We start from the raw sequence: 16,260 nt of genomic DNA, 5'->3' as shown, positions 1-16,260 counted from the left end.
TGCTCTCTCTTTTTGGAATCTCTCAGACTGGAACCTGAGTCACAGAATGGTGGAGGGTGACAAAGACACTCTCCTTGACCAAACTCTGGCCAGGCTACTCTCAGCCCTCTTCTCAACCAGGCCTCAACCTTGGCCTATCAAGACTTGAACAAAACTGGGGTGTGCCTGGGTGGCTCAGTTGGTTCAGCCTCTGCCTTCAGCTCAGGTCATGATCCCTGGGTCCTCGGTGGAGCCCCACATTAGGCTCCCTGCTCAGCGGGGTCTGCTTCTCCCTCTCCCTCTCTCACGCTTGTGTTCTCTCTCTCGCAAATAAATAAATCTTAAAATTTTTTTTTAAAAATTAAAAAACACTTGAACAAAACAGTTATAGCTTCTAACAGTTCAGGGCTTCCTTCCTGGAATGATCCCAGATCTCCTTGAAGTGCCTACCTGAGGAAACTAACCAGCGTCTTTATAAGAAAAGCCAATTTGGGCATGCGTAGAAACACCAGGGGAGCATGTACACAGAGGAAGAACCATATGAAAACCCATTAAGAAGGCTGCTATCCCTAAGCCAAGGAGAGAAGCCTGAGGAAAACCAAATCTGCTGAAACCTGGATCTCAGACCTCTAGCCTCCAGAACTCTGAAAACATATTTTTCTGCTTTTTAAGCCACCATTCTATGATATTTAATTATGGCAGTCCTAGAAAATTAATACACCTTAAATATTATACAATTTAAGGGAGTCTTAGCATTTCCTTATTTTTTAACATGTCAAAGGTATATATTTATATTTAAATATTTATATATATGTCATGGGTCTTTCAACTTCCGAGATGCCCTGACTATAGCATTAGACTTTGTCATAGGTTTGGTGCTCCCATTATAAGCTATTTTGAGGTCCGCATTAATGGTTATTCACGGCTACATCTCTCAAAGGGACTAGTAAAGTGTGCAAGCAAGGTAATGAGTAAGCACTTGCTGGATGAACAGCGGAGACCCCTGCCATCATTCAAACCATGGGGCCAGACTCATCCGTAGGGCGGTCAGGCATAGGACCATGCGGGTCATTCCCCTACATTACTGTGTTTGCCATGTCACTACCCTGCTTACAAATCTCCACATGTTCAGTGTTAGCTGGGAGTTTTGGAAGATTAAGTTTAAACTCCATAATCTGGATAGCAGGGCTTCGCAAAGATCTAGGCCCTTCTTCACTTTCCCACTGCTTCTTCCAGCATAGTTGTTTTTTATCGTTGTTTGTTTTTTGCCAAAGAGTTGCTTCTCCTTGCTCTTCACACGTCAAGCTCAGTTTTACCTCTCCTTGTGTTCCTGCTATCCCTGTGGCTTAGAATACTTTTCGAACTATAGTTTTTTAGGCTGAATGAGCTCTGCTTTTCTTGAGAAATCTTTGTCTATTTCAGCTCTCGTTAGTTTTCCTTGTGTTCAACTAAACTGTGGATCCCTCTATACTTGAGTCCAAATTGTGTCCCTCATCATTCCCTTTTCTAACTAGTTCATGTCATATGGCCTTGATTATTACAGGGAACTTTTTTACGATATGGAGGGCAGGGGGCTACATCTTTTATTTCTTCTATTTCCCTTGGAACTTTTGGTTAAGTAGTAAGTACTTGGGAAGCCTTAGACTCTTAGAGGAGGAAGAGATCTTAAGAGTATGTAATCTGGTTGATCACAATCAGTCTGTCAACTAAGAAAACTACATTTTATAAAAATGAAATGAACTGGGGGCATCAGGATGGCTCACTCGATTGAGTGTCTTCCTTCGGCTCAGGTCATGAACCCATGGTCCCGGAATCGAGTCCTGCATGGGGCTCCTTGATCAGCGGGGAGCCTGCTTCTCCCTCTGCCTGCTGCTCTCCCTGCTTGTGCTTGTGCACTCTCTGACAAATAAATAATAAATAAAATCTTTTAAAAAAATGAACTGTTCAGACTCATACTGTAGTTATTGGCTGATTTGAAACCAGAACTCCATTTTCATGACTCCAAGTCTCATATACTTTTCATTGTAGTATACTGTGTGTGAAGAATACTTGCAATTTAAATATGAAAGGCCAAGGCTTACTTTCAGCTAAAAGGCACTATACCTGAAATAAATAATTTTGCTACTCATAGCAGTCTCTTCAGTTATAAATGACTAAGTCACTAATGTGAATGGCAAATAGATTTTTAAAAAGATTTTATTTATTTATTTGACAGAGAGAGAGAGAGAGCAAGAGAGGGAACATAAGCAGGGGGAGCGGGAAAGAGGGAAGCAGGCTCCCCACTGAGCTGGGAGCCCGATGTGGGGCTCGATCCCAGCACCCTGGGATCATGACCTGGGCCGAAGGCAGATACTTAACGACTGAGCCACCCAGGCGCCCTGACAAATAGATTTTTAAAGAATGATAAATCCATTTTAAGAAACAAGAAGTGCAGAAAGAAAGTCAGATGACAAACCTGGAAACCAAACCTATTGGTACTAGAATTAGAAATGAAATTGGGGTGCTGGTGTCAGAGAAGACTACAAACAACGACATCTGTCAGGTTCTGTGCAAGAAAATAACAACATGCGGCAATCCCAGAAAAGAAAGGATTTATTCCCTTTCACCTACCTTTGCAAATCTTCTCATTAAATGAGATAACGCTTCAGGATTAGGGCATTCCAGTTTCTTAATAATCTCAAAGCTCTGATTAAGCTGAGCGAAGACATCCACCACAGAACAAGAGAAGAGGGCATGATCAGATGTCTGCGGGAACTGAGGGGAGAGAAGGCAAAATATCCCAATAAGCACATTAGAGGGAGTGTGGGGAGAGGAGAGTCATTTCACATAAATAACTTGATCTCCTATATCATATACCTTCATTTCACGTGCCTTCTCTTCCTATTTAATAAAATGCTTACCCATTTCAAAATCATTCATGTCCTTTTCTCGAAAATGTATTAGAACTCTTATCATGGGGCAGGCTGCTATTAATTGGTTTCTCCATTGCTACATTGAGGGACTGGTTCTTTTATTTCTTACTCCCTCCCCATAGATGTGAGGATGGGTTAGAAAGATATTGTGGCTCAACACTTTAAAGTTGTTCCAGAGGGATTTGGAGGATGTCTGCTCCCAATCTTGAAATCCTGGAAAGGTTTCAGGACAAGGAAGTTTTGTATAACCCTACTGAACTTGTAGACTCTGATCGATTGAAGAGGTAAAGGAATCTCGAGCAAAGCCGGGATTGTTTTTTGTTTTTAATTTAAACAATTCCCCGGGGTTCCTATCAGCCCTTTAAAGTTGTGTTTTACATTTATTTTGGTCATTAGAGGATTAAAATAAACCTTAATTAATAACAATGAGCCCAACAATTCCCATTATCTTAAAAGCGAATAGTGTGAATGAATCTTGACAATAAGCAATCTTAAAGTCATTTAAACTCACTCCATCTTTTTTGTCTCTTCCTAGCGCTCCATGAAGGAAGTCCATTGATACATCTTCATTTTCATCCAGCCACTGCATGACAAAAGGCTCAAACCACCTAAAAAAATTAATAATGTGACATACTATAAAAGATATCATTTGCACATAATTAACAGTGAATGCTGCTCTTTTCTTACATGACACTAATTCAGGACCAAAAATTTCTTTTCATTCCCTTTTGTGCAGTTCTGCTTCCTCAGAGAATTTTAGCTTTACTTCATCAAACACATGCCTGCTTATTTACTTTCAATGCCTATCACTTTCTCGGCTCCTCCCACGCTACTTTAGTTCCCCGATCCCCCCACTACAATTTCCTTCACCATTCAAAATCCCATAAACTGTGGATGGTGTGTGCTGCCCCCATCATGCCATTGTCTCACTTGTTAGTACTCTGCTGATGGGCTTCCTTCCATCTACACCGACTTGTCTCCTGTACCTGATCCTGGATGCTCGCCTCTGGCTTGTCATGATCTACAAGCCATCTGCAGCTGGGTTTTGTGAATGGTCTAAGTTTCAAAGTTCTTTTTTCCATGTGGAGGTACGATTGTATAGCACCATTTACTTAGAAAATCAGCCTTTCCCCCACTGTCTTGAATTGGCATCTGTGGTATAAATTAGGGAACAGCATATATGGGTTTGTCTCCAGACTGATTTGTCCTATTGGTCTCTTTGTCATGCATTAACACCACACTCTTTTAAAAAGTCTTGATAACTGATAATGCAGCCCTCCAGGGTTATGTTTTGTTTTTCTTTTTTCTCCTCCTCTTCAAGTCTGCCTTAACTATTCTTAACCCTTTGCATTTCTATATACATTTTTCGAGTGAAATTTGTCAGGGTGCACAAAAATACCTGCTGGAATTTTACGGGATTGCATTAAACCTCTAAGTCAATGGGGGAAGAATTACTATCTTTACAATAATGCATCTTTTTAGGAACACTGTCTGTTGTATTTTAGTTCATCTTAAATTTCTCTTAGTAACATTTTACAGTGGCCTGAGTAGAGGGCTTGCACATCTTTCATCACCATTTGTTTCTCATGGTTTTAATGTTATTTAAATGGTAAGGTTTATATGTAATTTTCTAATTGCTTGTAGCTTGTGGCTTAAATATAGAAATTTAATTAACTTTTATATAGAGTTATTATATTCACTTTGGAGCCCTACCCAGGGCTGGATCTCATGACCCTGAGATCATGGTCTGAGCCAAAATCAAGAGTCAGAACTTAACCTACTGAACAACACAGGAGCCCCTTTTTAAATTCTATTAGTTATCCTATAGTTTCTTTTGGATTTTCTAGATGTACGATTAGGTCATAGACAAATATTGACAGCATCAACATATGCTTTTATAATCATTATACTTTCTACCCCTTTCTTATTGTATTGCATAGGACTTTTAGTACAATGTTAAAAAAAAAAGGTGATGTTATCAGCTATCAGTCTCATTCTTGATTTCAGTAGGAAGCCTTCAAAATTTTATCCATAAGCATAATGTTTAGAGAGGAGATCAAGCTGGCAGAGTAGAAAGACCCTGAGCTACTATCCTCCTACTGACACACCAAAATCTACAATTATGGATGGAACTATCTCACGGAATGAGGTGAAGACTAATAGAACAGATCTTATACAACATGCCCTTATGGCATGTGCCAAAAGGGCAGCGATCTGTTGGAATGTCCTCTGGGGAGAGAAGCCTGGCAGACACCACTTTCTTTTCACTTCCCTCCTGTTTAGTTGGCCAAGCCCTGGTGGGCACCATTTCTGACACTGCATTTACTGTGCTAGCACCAACTGCCCCAACCTAGCACTCCTGTGCACACTCTCTCACCCAATCCCCCTGCCCTGGCCTGGCCCTCCTCACAAGTAGCTTCCATGCTGCCACACATGGCAGGAGACCTCGGCCAGGAGTGGGCCCCCTTCCAACCCCTTGCCCCACCACACATGGTGGTCAGCACTGGGGCTCCAGCAAGCAATGCTGCTTAGGGTTGGGGCATGCCTGTGCGACAGAGCCCCAGTGACAGTTGCAGTTAGACCTCACAGTCAGTCAGACCTCACAGTCAGACACACCAGAAGCCTGACCCACCTTGGGCCATGCAGCTAGTCATGCCAGGACCAACCCTGCACACCAACACCCCTGAAGCAGTCACAGCCTGGTCCCTCAGCCACCCAGGTCAGGGTTAAGCCCCACTCACCTGAATGCCCATAGCAGTTGTAATGGGGCCTAGCAGACAGCTGTGCCAGGGGACAGCCACCCACACAAGCAATTGGGCACCAAAAAACTCAACAACAACCTCTAACCACCACAGGAGGGTGCATACAGCCCACACAGAGGACACCCCTGGGGCACCTGGCAGGTGACCAGGGGAGTTTATGATACTGGGCCCAAAAGCACACCTTCTGCATAAAGCTTCCTTCAAAACCAGGAGAATTTGCTGATCTACTTAATACATAGAAAGAAACACAAAGAGGCATAATGAGGAGACAGAACAATATGTCAAAAAATATGACAGAAAGAACAAGACAAAACCGCCCAAAAAAGAACTAAATTAAGCGAAGATAAGTGACTCACCAGATAAACAGTTCAAAATAATGGTCATAAAGATGCCTACTGAACTCAGGAGAAGGATGGATGAATACTGTGAGAACTTCAACAAGAATAGAAAATATTAAGAAGACCCAATCAGTACTGAAGATTACAATAACTGAAATGAAAACTGTACTACAGAAAATCAACGGAATATTAGATGATGCAGAAGAACGGATCAGCAACCTGGAAGACAGGGTAGTGGAAATCATCCAAACAGAACAGCAAAAAGAAAAAGGAATTAAAAAATGAGGATAGTTGGGGTGCCTGGGTGGCTCAGTTGGTTAAGCATCTGATTCTTTGTTTCAGCTCAGATCATGATCTCAGGGTTGTGAGATCGAGCCCCACATCAGGCTCTGTGCTCAGTTTGGAGTCTGCTTGAGGTTCTCTCTCTACCTCTCCTTTTGTCCCTCCCCCTGCTCATAGTCTCTCTCTTTCTCTAAAATCAATCAATCTATCTTTAAAAATAAATAAATAAATAAGGATAATAAAATAAATGTAAGTAAAATAAAAATAAATTTAAAAAATAGGTTTAAGGGCCCTTTAGGACCTCAAGCTTACTAACGTTCATATTATAATGGTCCCAGAAGGAGAAAAGATAGAAAAAGGGACAGAAAACCTATTTGAAGAAATAATGGCTAAAAATACCCCTAACCTAGTGAAGGAAACAAATATCCAAGTCCAGGAATCACACAGGATCTCCAAAAAGATGAATCTAAAGAGGCCCACACCAAGACACATTATAATCCGAGTGTCCACAGTTAAAGAGAGATTCTTCAAGCAGCAAGAGAAAACAATTATTTATGTATAAGTAAATCCCAGTAAGACTATAAGCTGATTTTTCAGCAGAAAATTTACAGGCCAGAAATAGTGGCACAATATAGTCCAAGTGCTAAAAGGAAAAACAATTACAACCAAGAATACTCTACCTGGCAAGATTATCACGCAGAATTGAAGGAAGCACAAGGAGTTTCCCAGACAAGCAAAAGTGAAAGGAACTCATTAATAACAAACTGGCCTTACAAGAAGTGCTAGAGGAACTTCTTTAAACATAAAAGAAAAGGCCATAACTAAACAACAAAAAAATACCAAAAGAAAAAAAACCTCAGTGGTAGAGGCAAATACAGAGTGGAGGTAGTGTTTCAATCATCCACATAGGTAGGATGAAGGTTAAAAGACAAGAGTAGAATCATCTAGACCTACAATAATTAGTCAAAGGATACACAAAATAATGACATGTAAAACATGACATCAAAAACAAAAAAATAGGGGAAGAGTAAAAATGTAGTGCTTTTAGAACATGCTGGAACCTAAGCAACTATCAACTTAAAACAGACTGCTATATACGCACAACACAGATATTACATTTGCAGTTTGTGGTAACCACAGGCCAAACACCTATAACAGACACACAAACATTAAAGAGCAAGAAATACAAACGTAACACTAAGGAATGTCACCAAATCACACGAGAGTGAGAGAGAGAGAAAAAAAGAGAGAAAAAACTACAAAAACAACCATAAAATGGTTGGAAAAGAAAACAGTCATAAAATGGCAAGAAGTACATATCTATCAAGGGTTACCTTAAATGTAAATAGATTAAATGCTCCAATCAAAAGATAGAGGGTGGCTAACCAGATTTAAAAAAAAAACACACACAAGTTTCTATATATGCTGCCTATGATAGATTCACGTCAGATCTAAAGACACAAACAAACTGAAAGTGAAGGGACAGAAAACTCTATTTCTTGCAAATAGAAACAAAAAGAAAGCTGTGGTAGCAATACTTCTATCAGACAAAACAGACTTTAAAAGAAAGTCTATAACAAGAGACAGAACAGGGCATTCCAATATGACAAAGAGTTCAGTCCAACAAGAGGATATAACACTTGTAAATATCTATGTACCCGACATAGGAGCACCTAAATACATAAAGCAAACGTTACTAGACAAGGGGGAAATTCATGGTAATACAATAATAGTAGGGGACTTGAACACTCCACTTACTACAATGGAATGATCATCCAGGGAGAAAATCGGTAAGGAAACGTTCTCCATGACAACACAGTAGACCAAACGGATATAATATATACACAACACACCATCCAAAAGCAGAAGAATACACATTCTTTTCAAGTGCACATAGAACCTTTTTCAGGATAGATCACATGTGGGGCCACAAAACATGTCTCAGTAAATTACAGACTAAAATCATATCAAGCATCTTTTCTGACCATGATGGCATGAAACTAGAAATCAATTACACAAAGAAATTTAGACAAAACACAAACACGTGGAAGCTGAACGACACACTATCATCAACCAGTAAGTTAGTGAAGAAATCAAAGAAGAAAAAAAAATCCTTGAGACAAATGAAAATGGAAGCAGACAACCCAAAATCTATGGGATGCAGAAAATGCAGTTTTAAAAGTGAGGGAAATAATGATAGGCCTACCTCAAGAGACAAGAAAAATCTCAATAAACCACCTAACCTTACACCTAAAAGAATAGAAGAACAAAGACCAGAGTTAGTAGAAGAAAGGAAATAATAAAGATCAGAGCAAAAATAAATAAAACAGAGATTACAAAAACAACAGAAATAATGAAACTAAGAATGGCTCTTTGCAAACATAAACAAAATTGATAAACCTCAAGCTAGACTCAAGAAAAAAAAGAGGCCCAAATAAATAAAATCAGAAATGAAAGAGAAGTTACAACTGATGCCACTGAAATACAAAGGATCATCAAAACCTATAACTATGTGCCAACAAATGGGAAGAAATGGATAAATTCCCAGAAATACATGATCTTCTAAGACTGACTCAAGAAAAAAATAGGAAATATGAATAGACCAATTACTAGTAATAAAATCGAATCAGTAATCAAAAAACTCCCCAAAGAAGAAAAGCCCAGGACCAGAAGGCTTCACTGCCAAATTCTACCAAATATTTAAAGAAGAGTTAATACCTATCCTTCTCAAACTATACCAAAAAATTAAAGAAGAAGGAAAGCTCCAAACTTATTCTACATTCTCGTTACTCTGGTGCCCAAGTTAGACAAAGACGACATAAAAAAATAAAATTACAGGTCAATATCCCTGATGAACACAGAGGCAAAAATCCTCAACAGAATATTAGCAAACTGAATTTCAAAATACATTAAAAGGATCATACACTGTGATCAAGTAGAATTTATTCCAGAGATGAAACGATGGTTCGTTATCTGCAAATCAATGTAATACCACATTAGCGACAAGAAAGAATAAAAATCATACAATCATGTCAACAGATGCATAAGAAGCATTTGATAAAATTCAAATCTATTTATGGTAACTCTCAAAAAGTGAGTATACAGGGAACGTGTATCAACATAATAGAGGCCATCTATAACAAATGCATGGCTAACATCATACTTAATGGTAAAAAATTGAAGGTGTTTCCTTTCATATGAGGAACAAGACAAGGATGCCCAGTCTTGCCACTGTTTTTTTCTACACTGTATTGGAAACCCTAGCCACAACAATCAGACCAGAAAAAGAAATCAAAGATATCCAAATTGGAAAAGAAATAAAACTGTCATTATTTGCAGATGATGTACTATATCTAGAAAACATTATAGACTCCACTGAAAAACTATTAAAACTAATGAATTCAGTAAGGTTGACAGATATGAAAGTAATATACATAAATCTCTTTCACTTCTATACACTAATAACGAACTATCAGAGAAAGGAAAAAGCCCATTTACAATTCCATCAAAAAATACTTGGGAATAAATTTAGCCAAGGCGGTTAAAGAACTGAATCTGAAAATAATAATCTGAAAATAATACAATGATAAAAGAAATTGAAGATGACACAAATAACTGGAAATATATACCATGTTTGTGGATCTGAAGAATTAATATTGCTAAAATGTCTATACTACCCAAAGCAATCTACAGATTCAGTGCAACCCATATCAAAATTCCAGTGGTATTTTTGTTTTTTACAGTCTAGAGCAAATAATCCTGAAAATTGTATGGAATCACAAAAGACCCCAAATAGCCAAAGCATCTTGAGAAATAAGAACAAAGCTTCAGGCATCACTCTTTCTGATTTCTAACTATACTACAAAGCTGTAGTAATCAAAGCAATATGGTACTGGCACATAACACATAGATCAACAGAACAGAATAGAAAGTCTGGAAATAAACCCATCTTTACACATGACGAAGGAGGCAAGAATATACAGTGGGGAAAAGACAGTCTCTTCAATAAATGGTGTTGGGAAAACTGGACAGGTACATGCAAAAGAATAAAACTGGACCACCTTCTTATACCATATACAGAAATAAACTGAAAATATATTAAAGACTTAAATGTAATACATGAAACCTAGAAGAAAACATACGTATGAGCTCTTGGACATCTTAGCAATATTTTTTAAAATCCATCTCCTCAAGCAAGGACAACAAAAGCAAAAATAAGCAACTGGGACTACATCATACCAAAAAGCTTTTGCACAGCAAAGAAAACCACCAACAAACAGAAAGGCAACCTACTGAGTGGAAAAATATTTGCAAATATTTGACATAAGCTGTCAATGTCCAAAACACACACACACACACACACACACACACACACACACACACACACACACAAAACCTCACCAAACTCAATATAAATACATCCATTTAAAAAATAGGCAGAGGACCTTAACAGACATTGCTCTAAAGAAGACATACAGATGGCCAACAGACACACAAAAAGATGCTAAGATCACTTATCAGGGAAATGCAAATCAAAAGCACAAGATATGGTCTAACATTTGAAAGAATGACTATATACATATAAATAAGTGTTGGCAAGGATGAAAAGAAAAGGGAATCCTCATGTCCTGTTGGTGGAAATTCAAAATTGTGAAGCCACTATGGAAAAATTTATGGTGGTCCCTCAAAAAATTAAAAACAGAAATATCATATGATCCAGAGATTCCACTTCTGGGAATTTATCTGAGGAAAATGAAAACAGTAATTCAAAAAGACATATACACCATTATGTTCATTACACCATTATTTACAGTAGCCAAGATATGGAAGCAATCTAAGTGTCCATCTTATGATAGAAGAATGGATAAAGATGTGGTACAGATATACAATGGATTATTACTCAGCCAAAAAAAATTAATGCAACCTTGCCATTTGTGACGACGTGAGTGGATCTTATGCTAAGTGAAATAAGTCAGAGAAAGACAGATGCCATATGATTTCACTTACATGTGGAATCTAAAAAAAAAAAACAACCAACCAACCAACCAAACGAAAAAATCATGCAAAACAGAAACAGATTCACTGAGAGAGAGAAAAAACTGGTGGCTGCCAGAGGTGAGGAGAGGGCAGGGATGGGTGAAATAGAGTAAGGGTATTAAGAGGTACAACTTCCAGTTATGAAATAAATAAGACATGGAGATATGATATATAGTATAGGAAATATAATTAATAAAAATATAATTTTGCATGGTGACAGATAGTAGCTAAATGTATGGTATTGATCCATTTATAGTTTGTAAATGTTGAACAATTATGTTGTACCCCTGAAACTAAAGTAATATTGTATACCAACTACATTTAAGTTTAAAAATAGGCACAATGTTTATATAGTTTTTTTTTGAAAGAGTACATCTTTTATTAGATTAAGATAGTTCCCTTCTATTACCTTTTAAGAGATTTTTATAATAAATTGGTACTGTATTTTATTAAGTTATTGTTCTGTGCCTAGAGTAATGACTGTAGGGATTTTCTTTTATTCCTTAAATGTGGTGAATTGTATTCATTGTTTTTAAAATGTTAAACTAATTTTCTATTGAATAAATACCCCTTGCTCATGTTAGTCTTTTTATAAACTATTGGATTCTATTGGCTAATATTTTAGTTTATTTTACTTTTTAAATATATTTTCAGAGAGAAATAGCTCTTTAATTATATATCATATTGTCAATAGGTTTCAGTAGTTGATGACATGCTGGCCTCAAAAAATTATTTGAAAAGTGCTCCTGTCTTATCTGGAACAGTTTGTATAATATTGGTGATATTCTTCTTTAAACAGTTGGAAAAATTCTGTTTGGAGCCATCTGAGCCTGGAGTTTTTGTTGTGACATGATTTTTAACTGTGTATTCAAATTTTAAAAGTTATGATTCAGATTTTATCTTTTTTAATTTTAGCTAGGTAGGTTATATAAAGGAATTGGTACATTTTGTCTAACTTTTAAATGTACTGGCATAAATAATGTTTTATCTTTTTGGATCTTTAGTGATGTCCTTTTCAGGTAACAATAGCTTGTGACATCTGTTTTTCCTTTTTTTTTTTTTTTTTTTCTCCCATTGGCCTTGCTAAGTCTTTTTTTATTTTTATCATGTCTTTCAAGTTTGTTCAACTTTTGGCTTTGCAATTTCTTCTATTTTAAAATTTATTTTTGTTCCAGGTCATATTGATCATTTTTTCCCTCTACTTTCTTTTGACTTAATTTGTTTTTTAAACTAGTCTTATACTATTGATTTTATACCTTTCTCTCTATAGGATTAGAAGCTACACCCTTTCTTCTATTTCCTGTTTTAGCTGCAATCCATACGTTTCAACATGCCATATTTTATTATCACTTAGTTCAAAATATTTTGTAATTTACACTGATTTCTTTTTTACTCAGGTTTTAGAGAGTTCTGCTTAATTTGCCTATCTGGTCATTTTCTAGTTACCTTCTTGGAGTTGATATCTGGCTTAATTCCACAGCAGTCCAAGACTATACAGTATTTATTTCAATCTTTTAAAATCCATTAGACCTGCTCTATGGTTCAGCAAATAGTCTATTTTGGTAAATGTACCATGTGCATGTGATAACAATGTGTGTTTTGTCATTGTTGGTCAAATTGTAAATAGGTGTGTGTGTGTATAAACAATTCTCATGAAAAATTGTGGAAACTCTAGGTGACCAGATACTGATAGATAAATATCTTTAAGTGTGTTATTCATGTTGTTGGAACTTCTGTATGTTAACTGACTTTTTTTGTCTGATTCTTCAGGTGCTCAAAGAAGTGTAATCTCCAAGTAGAATTCTTGAGTTATTGATTTTTCCTTTTCATTCTGACAATTTTTGCTTTATATATTTTGTCGACATGTTATGAGATACATTTACAACTGATACACCTTTTTGAATTGCTTCTTTAATCATGAAATATTTCTCTCTCAAAATTGTTTTATTATTATATTTATTTTGAAGTCTATTTTGTTTAATATTAGTATAGCTGTGAAAATTTTATCTCAATTATTGTTTTCATCCTTTTACTTAACCTTTCTAGATGCTTATGTTTTACATGAATAAATTATAAGCAAGATAGTCTGGGATTAACTATTTTATCTGTAGGACAGTATTTGTTGACTAGAGTATTAATCCATTTTTGTTTAATATTTATGCTTAAATTTCTGATAAATTTAAATTAAAAAAAAAAAAAAGAATATCACCAATATTATACAAACGGTTCCAGATAAGACAGGAGCACTTTTTAAATCATTTTTTGAGGCCAGCATATCTTCAACTACTGAAACCTACTGAGAATATGATATATAGTTAAAGAACTTCCCCCATCCTCCTAAATTTCCTGCCTGCTCTTTATTTTTTGCATTCTCCTTTCCTACCCTTAGGTATGTTTGTTTCACTCTCCCTTCATCCTATTGTTTTATGGATGCATAGTACTTATGGGGGTACACTATAAATTATAACACCCATCCATGACATATTAGAGGATTTTTAAATTGAGTATTTTACACTTTCTAAACAGTTTGAGGATCTTATAATCTTATAACATATTAACTCCATTTATTGCTTTTCTATCTTTTTATGCTACTGTTGTCTTGTACTTTAATTCTATGTATATTTTCTTCCACAGATTTTTTTATTTTAAATAGTTCATGTATTTTTAAGTGTCCTTCTTTGCTTACCTTTTCTAATGCTTTTTATTATTTACTATATTACCGCATTTTTATCTTCAGTCATTTTCTTTCTACCTGAAAAGTATGGCTTATATATTTTGATGAAGGTCTGCTGGAAATGGGTTCTTTTAGCTTCTCAGTTATATAATATACTTGTTTTCACCTTGTTTTGAAAGGACATTTTTGATGCTTATAGAATTCTAAATTATTAGTTGTTTTCTTTTAGCACTTACAAGATATCACTGCCGTGTATTCTGGTTTCAGTCCCTCCTATTGAACAATCATCCAAGAGTGTTATTACCTTCCTTGACTCCAGTAAATGGGAAGATTTTTTTTTTTTCCTTTTCTGGTTTAAGCAATTTTCTATGATGTAATGACAGGTAGTTTTCCTTGCATTTAAATATCCTGCCCAGGATTTATAGACATCCTTGAGCTCTACGTAGCTCCATGTTTTTCATCCATTTTGCAAAATACACACCTAGTATCTTACCAAATGTTGCTCTGGTACTATTCCTTGTCTCTTCTCCTTTCCTGGGACTCAATTCTTTGCACATTAGAGCTTTACAATTTGTCCCATATATCCCTTGTTTGATTCTTTCTTCTACATTTTGCTCTTTTTTGTTTGTTTGTTTCTCCCTCTGTTTTCATATGGATATTTTTTCCAAATTTGTCTTCCATTTCTTTTATTCCCTCTTCTGATATGTATAATCTGCTATTTAAGCCCATTTATTACATTCCTAATTTCATCCGTTTTCAGTTCTGTAGTTTTTATTCTTATAAATCCTATTTTTCTGTTGAAATTTTCTCACATTTTGAAGTTTAGATCAAAGTCTATGTCTGATATGCCTAATATCTATTTTTCTCTTGGATTTTACTCATTTGGTCTTGTTGCCTGACAGTCTCTAATTTTTTTGTTGAGTATTATACATTGTCTATGAAAAAATGTCGAACCTTTGATTGGTCATTTCCACTAGAGAAAATCTAAATTTTTCCTTGTATTTGCAGGGAGATGGTCATAAAGTAGACAGCGCTGAGTTTGAGGCTGGGCTATTTCTAGCTCTTATTTCTAGGGCAGAGCCCTCAGGGATCTCACCTGAAAATCTGGGAAGTCTTGTTTATTAAGAAGTGTTCACCTCTAATTCCACAGCAGTGGAATCTAATTTTTGTCTCCCCAGCATTGTGAAGATGCTGAAGTGTCTACTTAAGTTTTAATCTCTCAGTGCCTGCTTTCTATACTTACTTATTTTTGTCTCAGTCTCTGCACATGGGTAGATTAAGAATCAGAAAATACCTCAGGGAGAAAGCTATACTCAAGGTGCACGTGCTTACTCTTCTGTGGTTTGCATTTCTCTAGGACTTTGGTCCTGTAAGTCCAAGCAGCCTTCATAGTACTGAACACCAACGTTTATTTCTCTACCCCACGGACATTGCTACAAGCGAGGCTACTGTTCTCTGTTTGGTCACAATGACCTGAATCACAAATTGGCAAATGCATGGGAGCAGGGAGGATGGAGGAAAAAAATTGCAGCAAATACAGTTAGGATTCACCTCAATGCATTTCTCTTTTCTCAGGGACCATAGTTTCTCAATTCCTCATTGCCTTGATTGCTCTCTGATGCTGTTTAATTTTATTCAGCTGTTATACTGGTGTTTGGCGGACATGTCAGTCTGATTTTAGTTAGTGTAGTTTAGTTATTCTAGACAGAGTGAAAGCAGAAGTCTCCGGCTAACAGCATCTTTCTTTACTTCCCTATTCCAAGTCACTATGACCAGCTGCTTAGGCACATATGCTTCTTCTTTAATTCCTCCCTATTTCTTTTATCCTCATATGTATTAGTTGACAAATTATGTAAATTCTATCTTGAAATCTCTTTCCCACACATACTCATCCTTTACATTCTTACTACAATCACTCTAATGTGTACAAACTTTTAACTTTCCCAGTATCCCACTGAAACTTATAAACTTCTATGAGAAAAGTCATATTAAAGGGAAGTTCTAATCTCACCATTACATTACTCGCTATCTTCTAAATCTCTTTCCCGTTGCCCATTCTCTGCCTCGTCCAATGCCTATAATGCCTCAGGAACGTGGGGCAAGCTTCACAGTATTTATTTATAATAATCCGGTCCAAAACTACGTTTCCTACCTACCTCATTTTGTAAACATACCCTATACCCCACTGTAATGACACTTCCCATGGACCATAGCCCATAGATTCCTACTTCCATAATAATGCCCATAACTTTCCTTTCGATCTAAATGCCTTTCTT

The 16,260-nt window shown here is 36.5% G+C and overlaps 1 protein-coding gene across 3 annotated transcripts in view; it reads right to left on the bottom strand.

The window, feature by feature from the left end:
• The window catches only part of UNC13C (unc-13 homolog C), a 755,970-nt gene that overhangs the window by 109,910 nt on the left and 629,800 nt on the right, over positions 1-16,260 (bottom strand). For all 3 annotated transcript variants that reach the window (XM_057306313.1, XM_057306314.1, XM_048219406.2), the window contains 2 exons: positions 3,403-3,499; positions 2,590-2,733 (listed from right to left, as the gene is read on the bottom strand). In XM_057306313.1, the coding sequence (XP_057162296.1) occupies positions 2,590-2,733; positions 3,403-3,499 (241 nt within the window). The remainder of the gene's footprint in view (positions 1-2,589; positions 2,734-3,402; positions 3,500-16,260) is intronic.

The sequence above is a fragment of the Ursus arctos genome, unplaced genomic scaffold (assembly GCF_023065955.2).
Source record: "Ursus arctos isolate Adak ecotype North America unplaced genomic scaffold, UrsArc2.0 scaffold_36, whole genome shotgun sequence".
NCBI lineage: Eukaryota > Metazoa > Chordata > Mammalia > Carnivora > Ursidae > Ursus > Ursus arctos.
The sequence above is the reverse complement of the archived record's forward strand: the minus strand, read 5'-3'. Positions and strand labels throughout refer to the sequence as shown.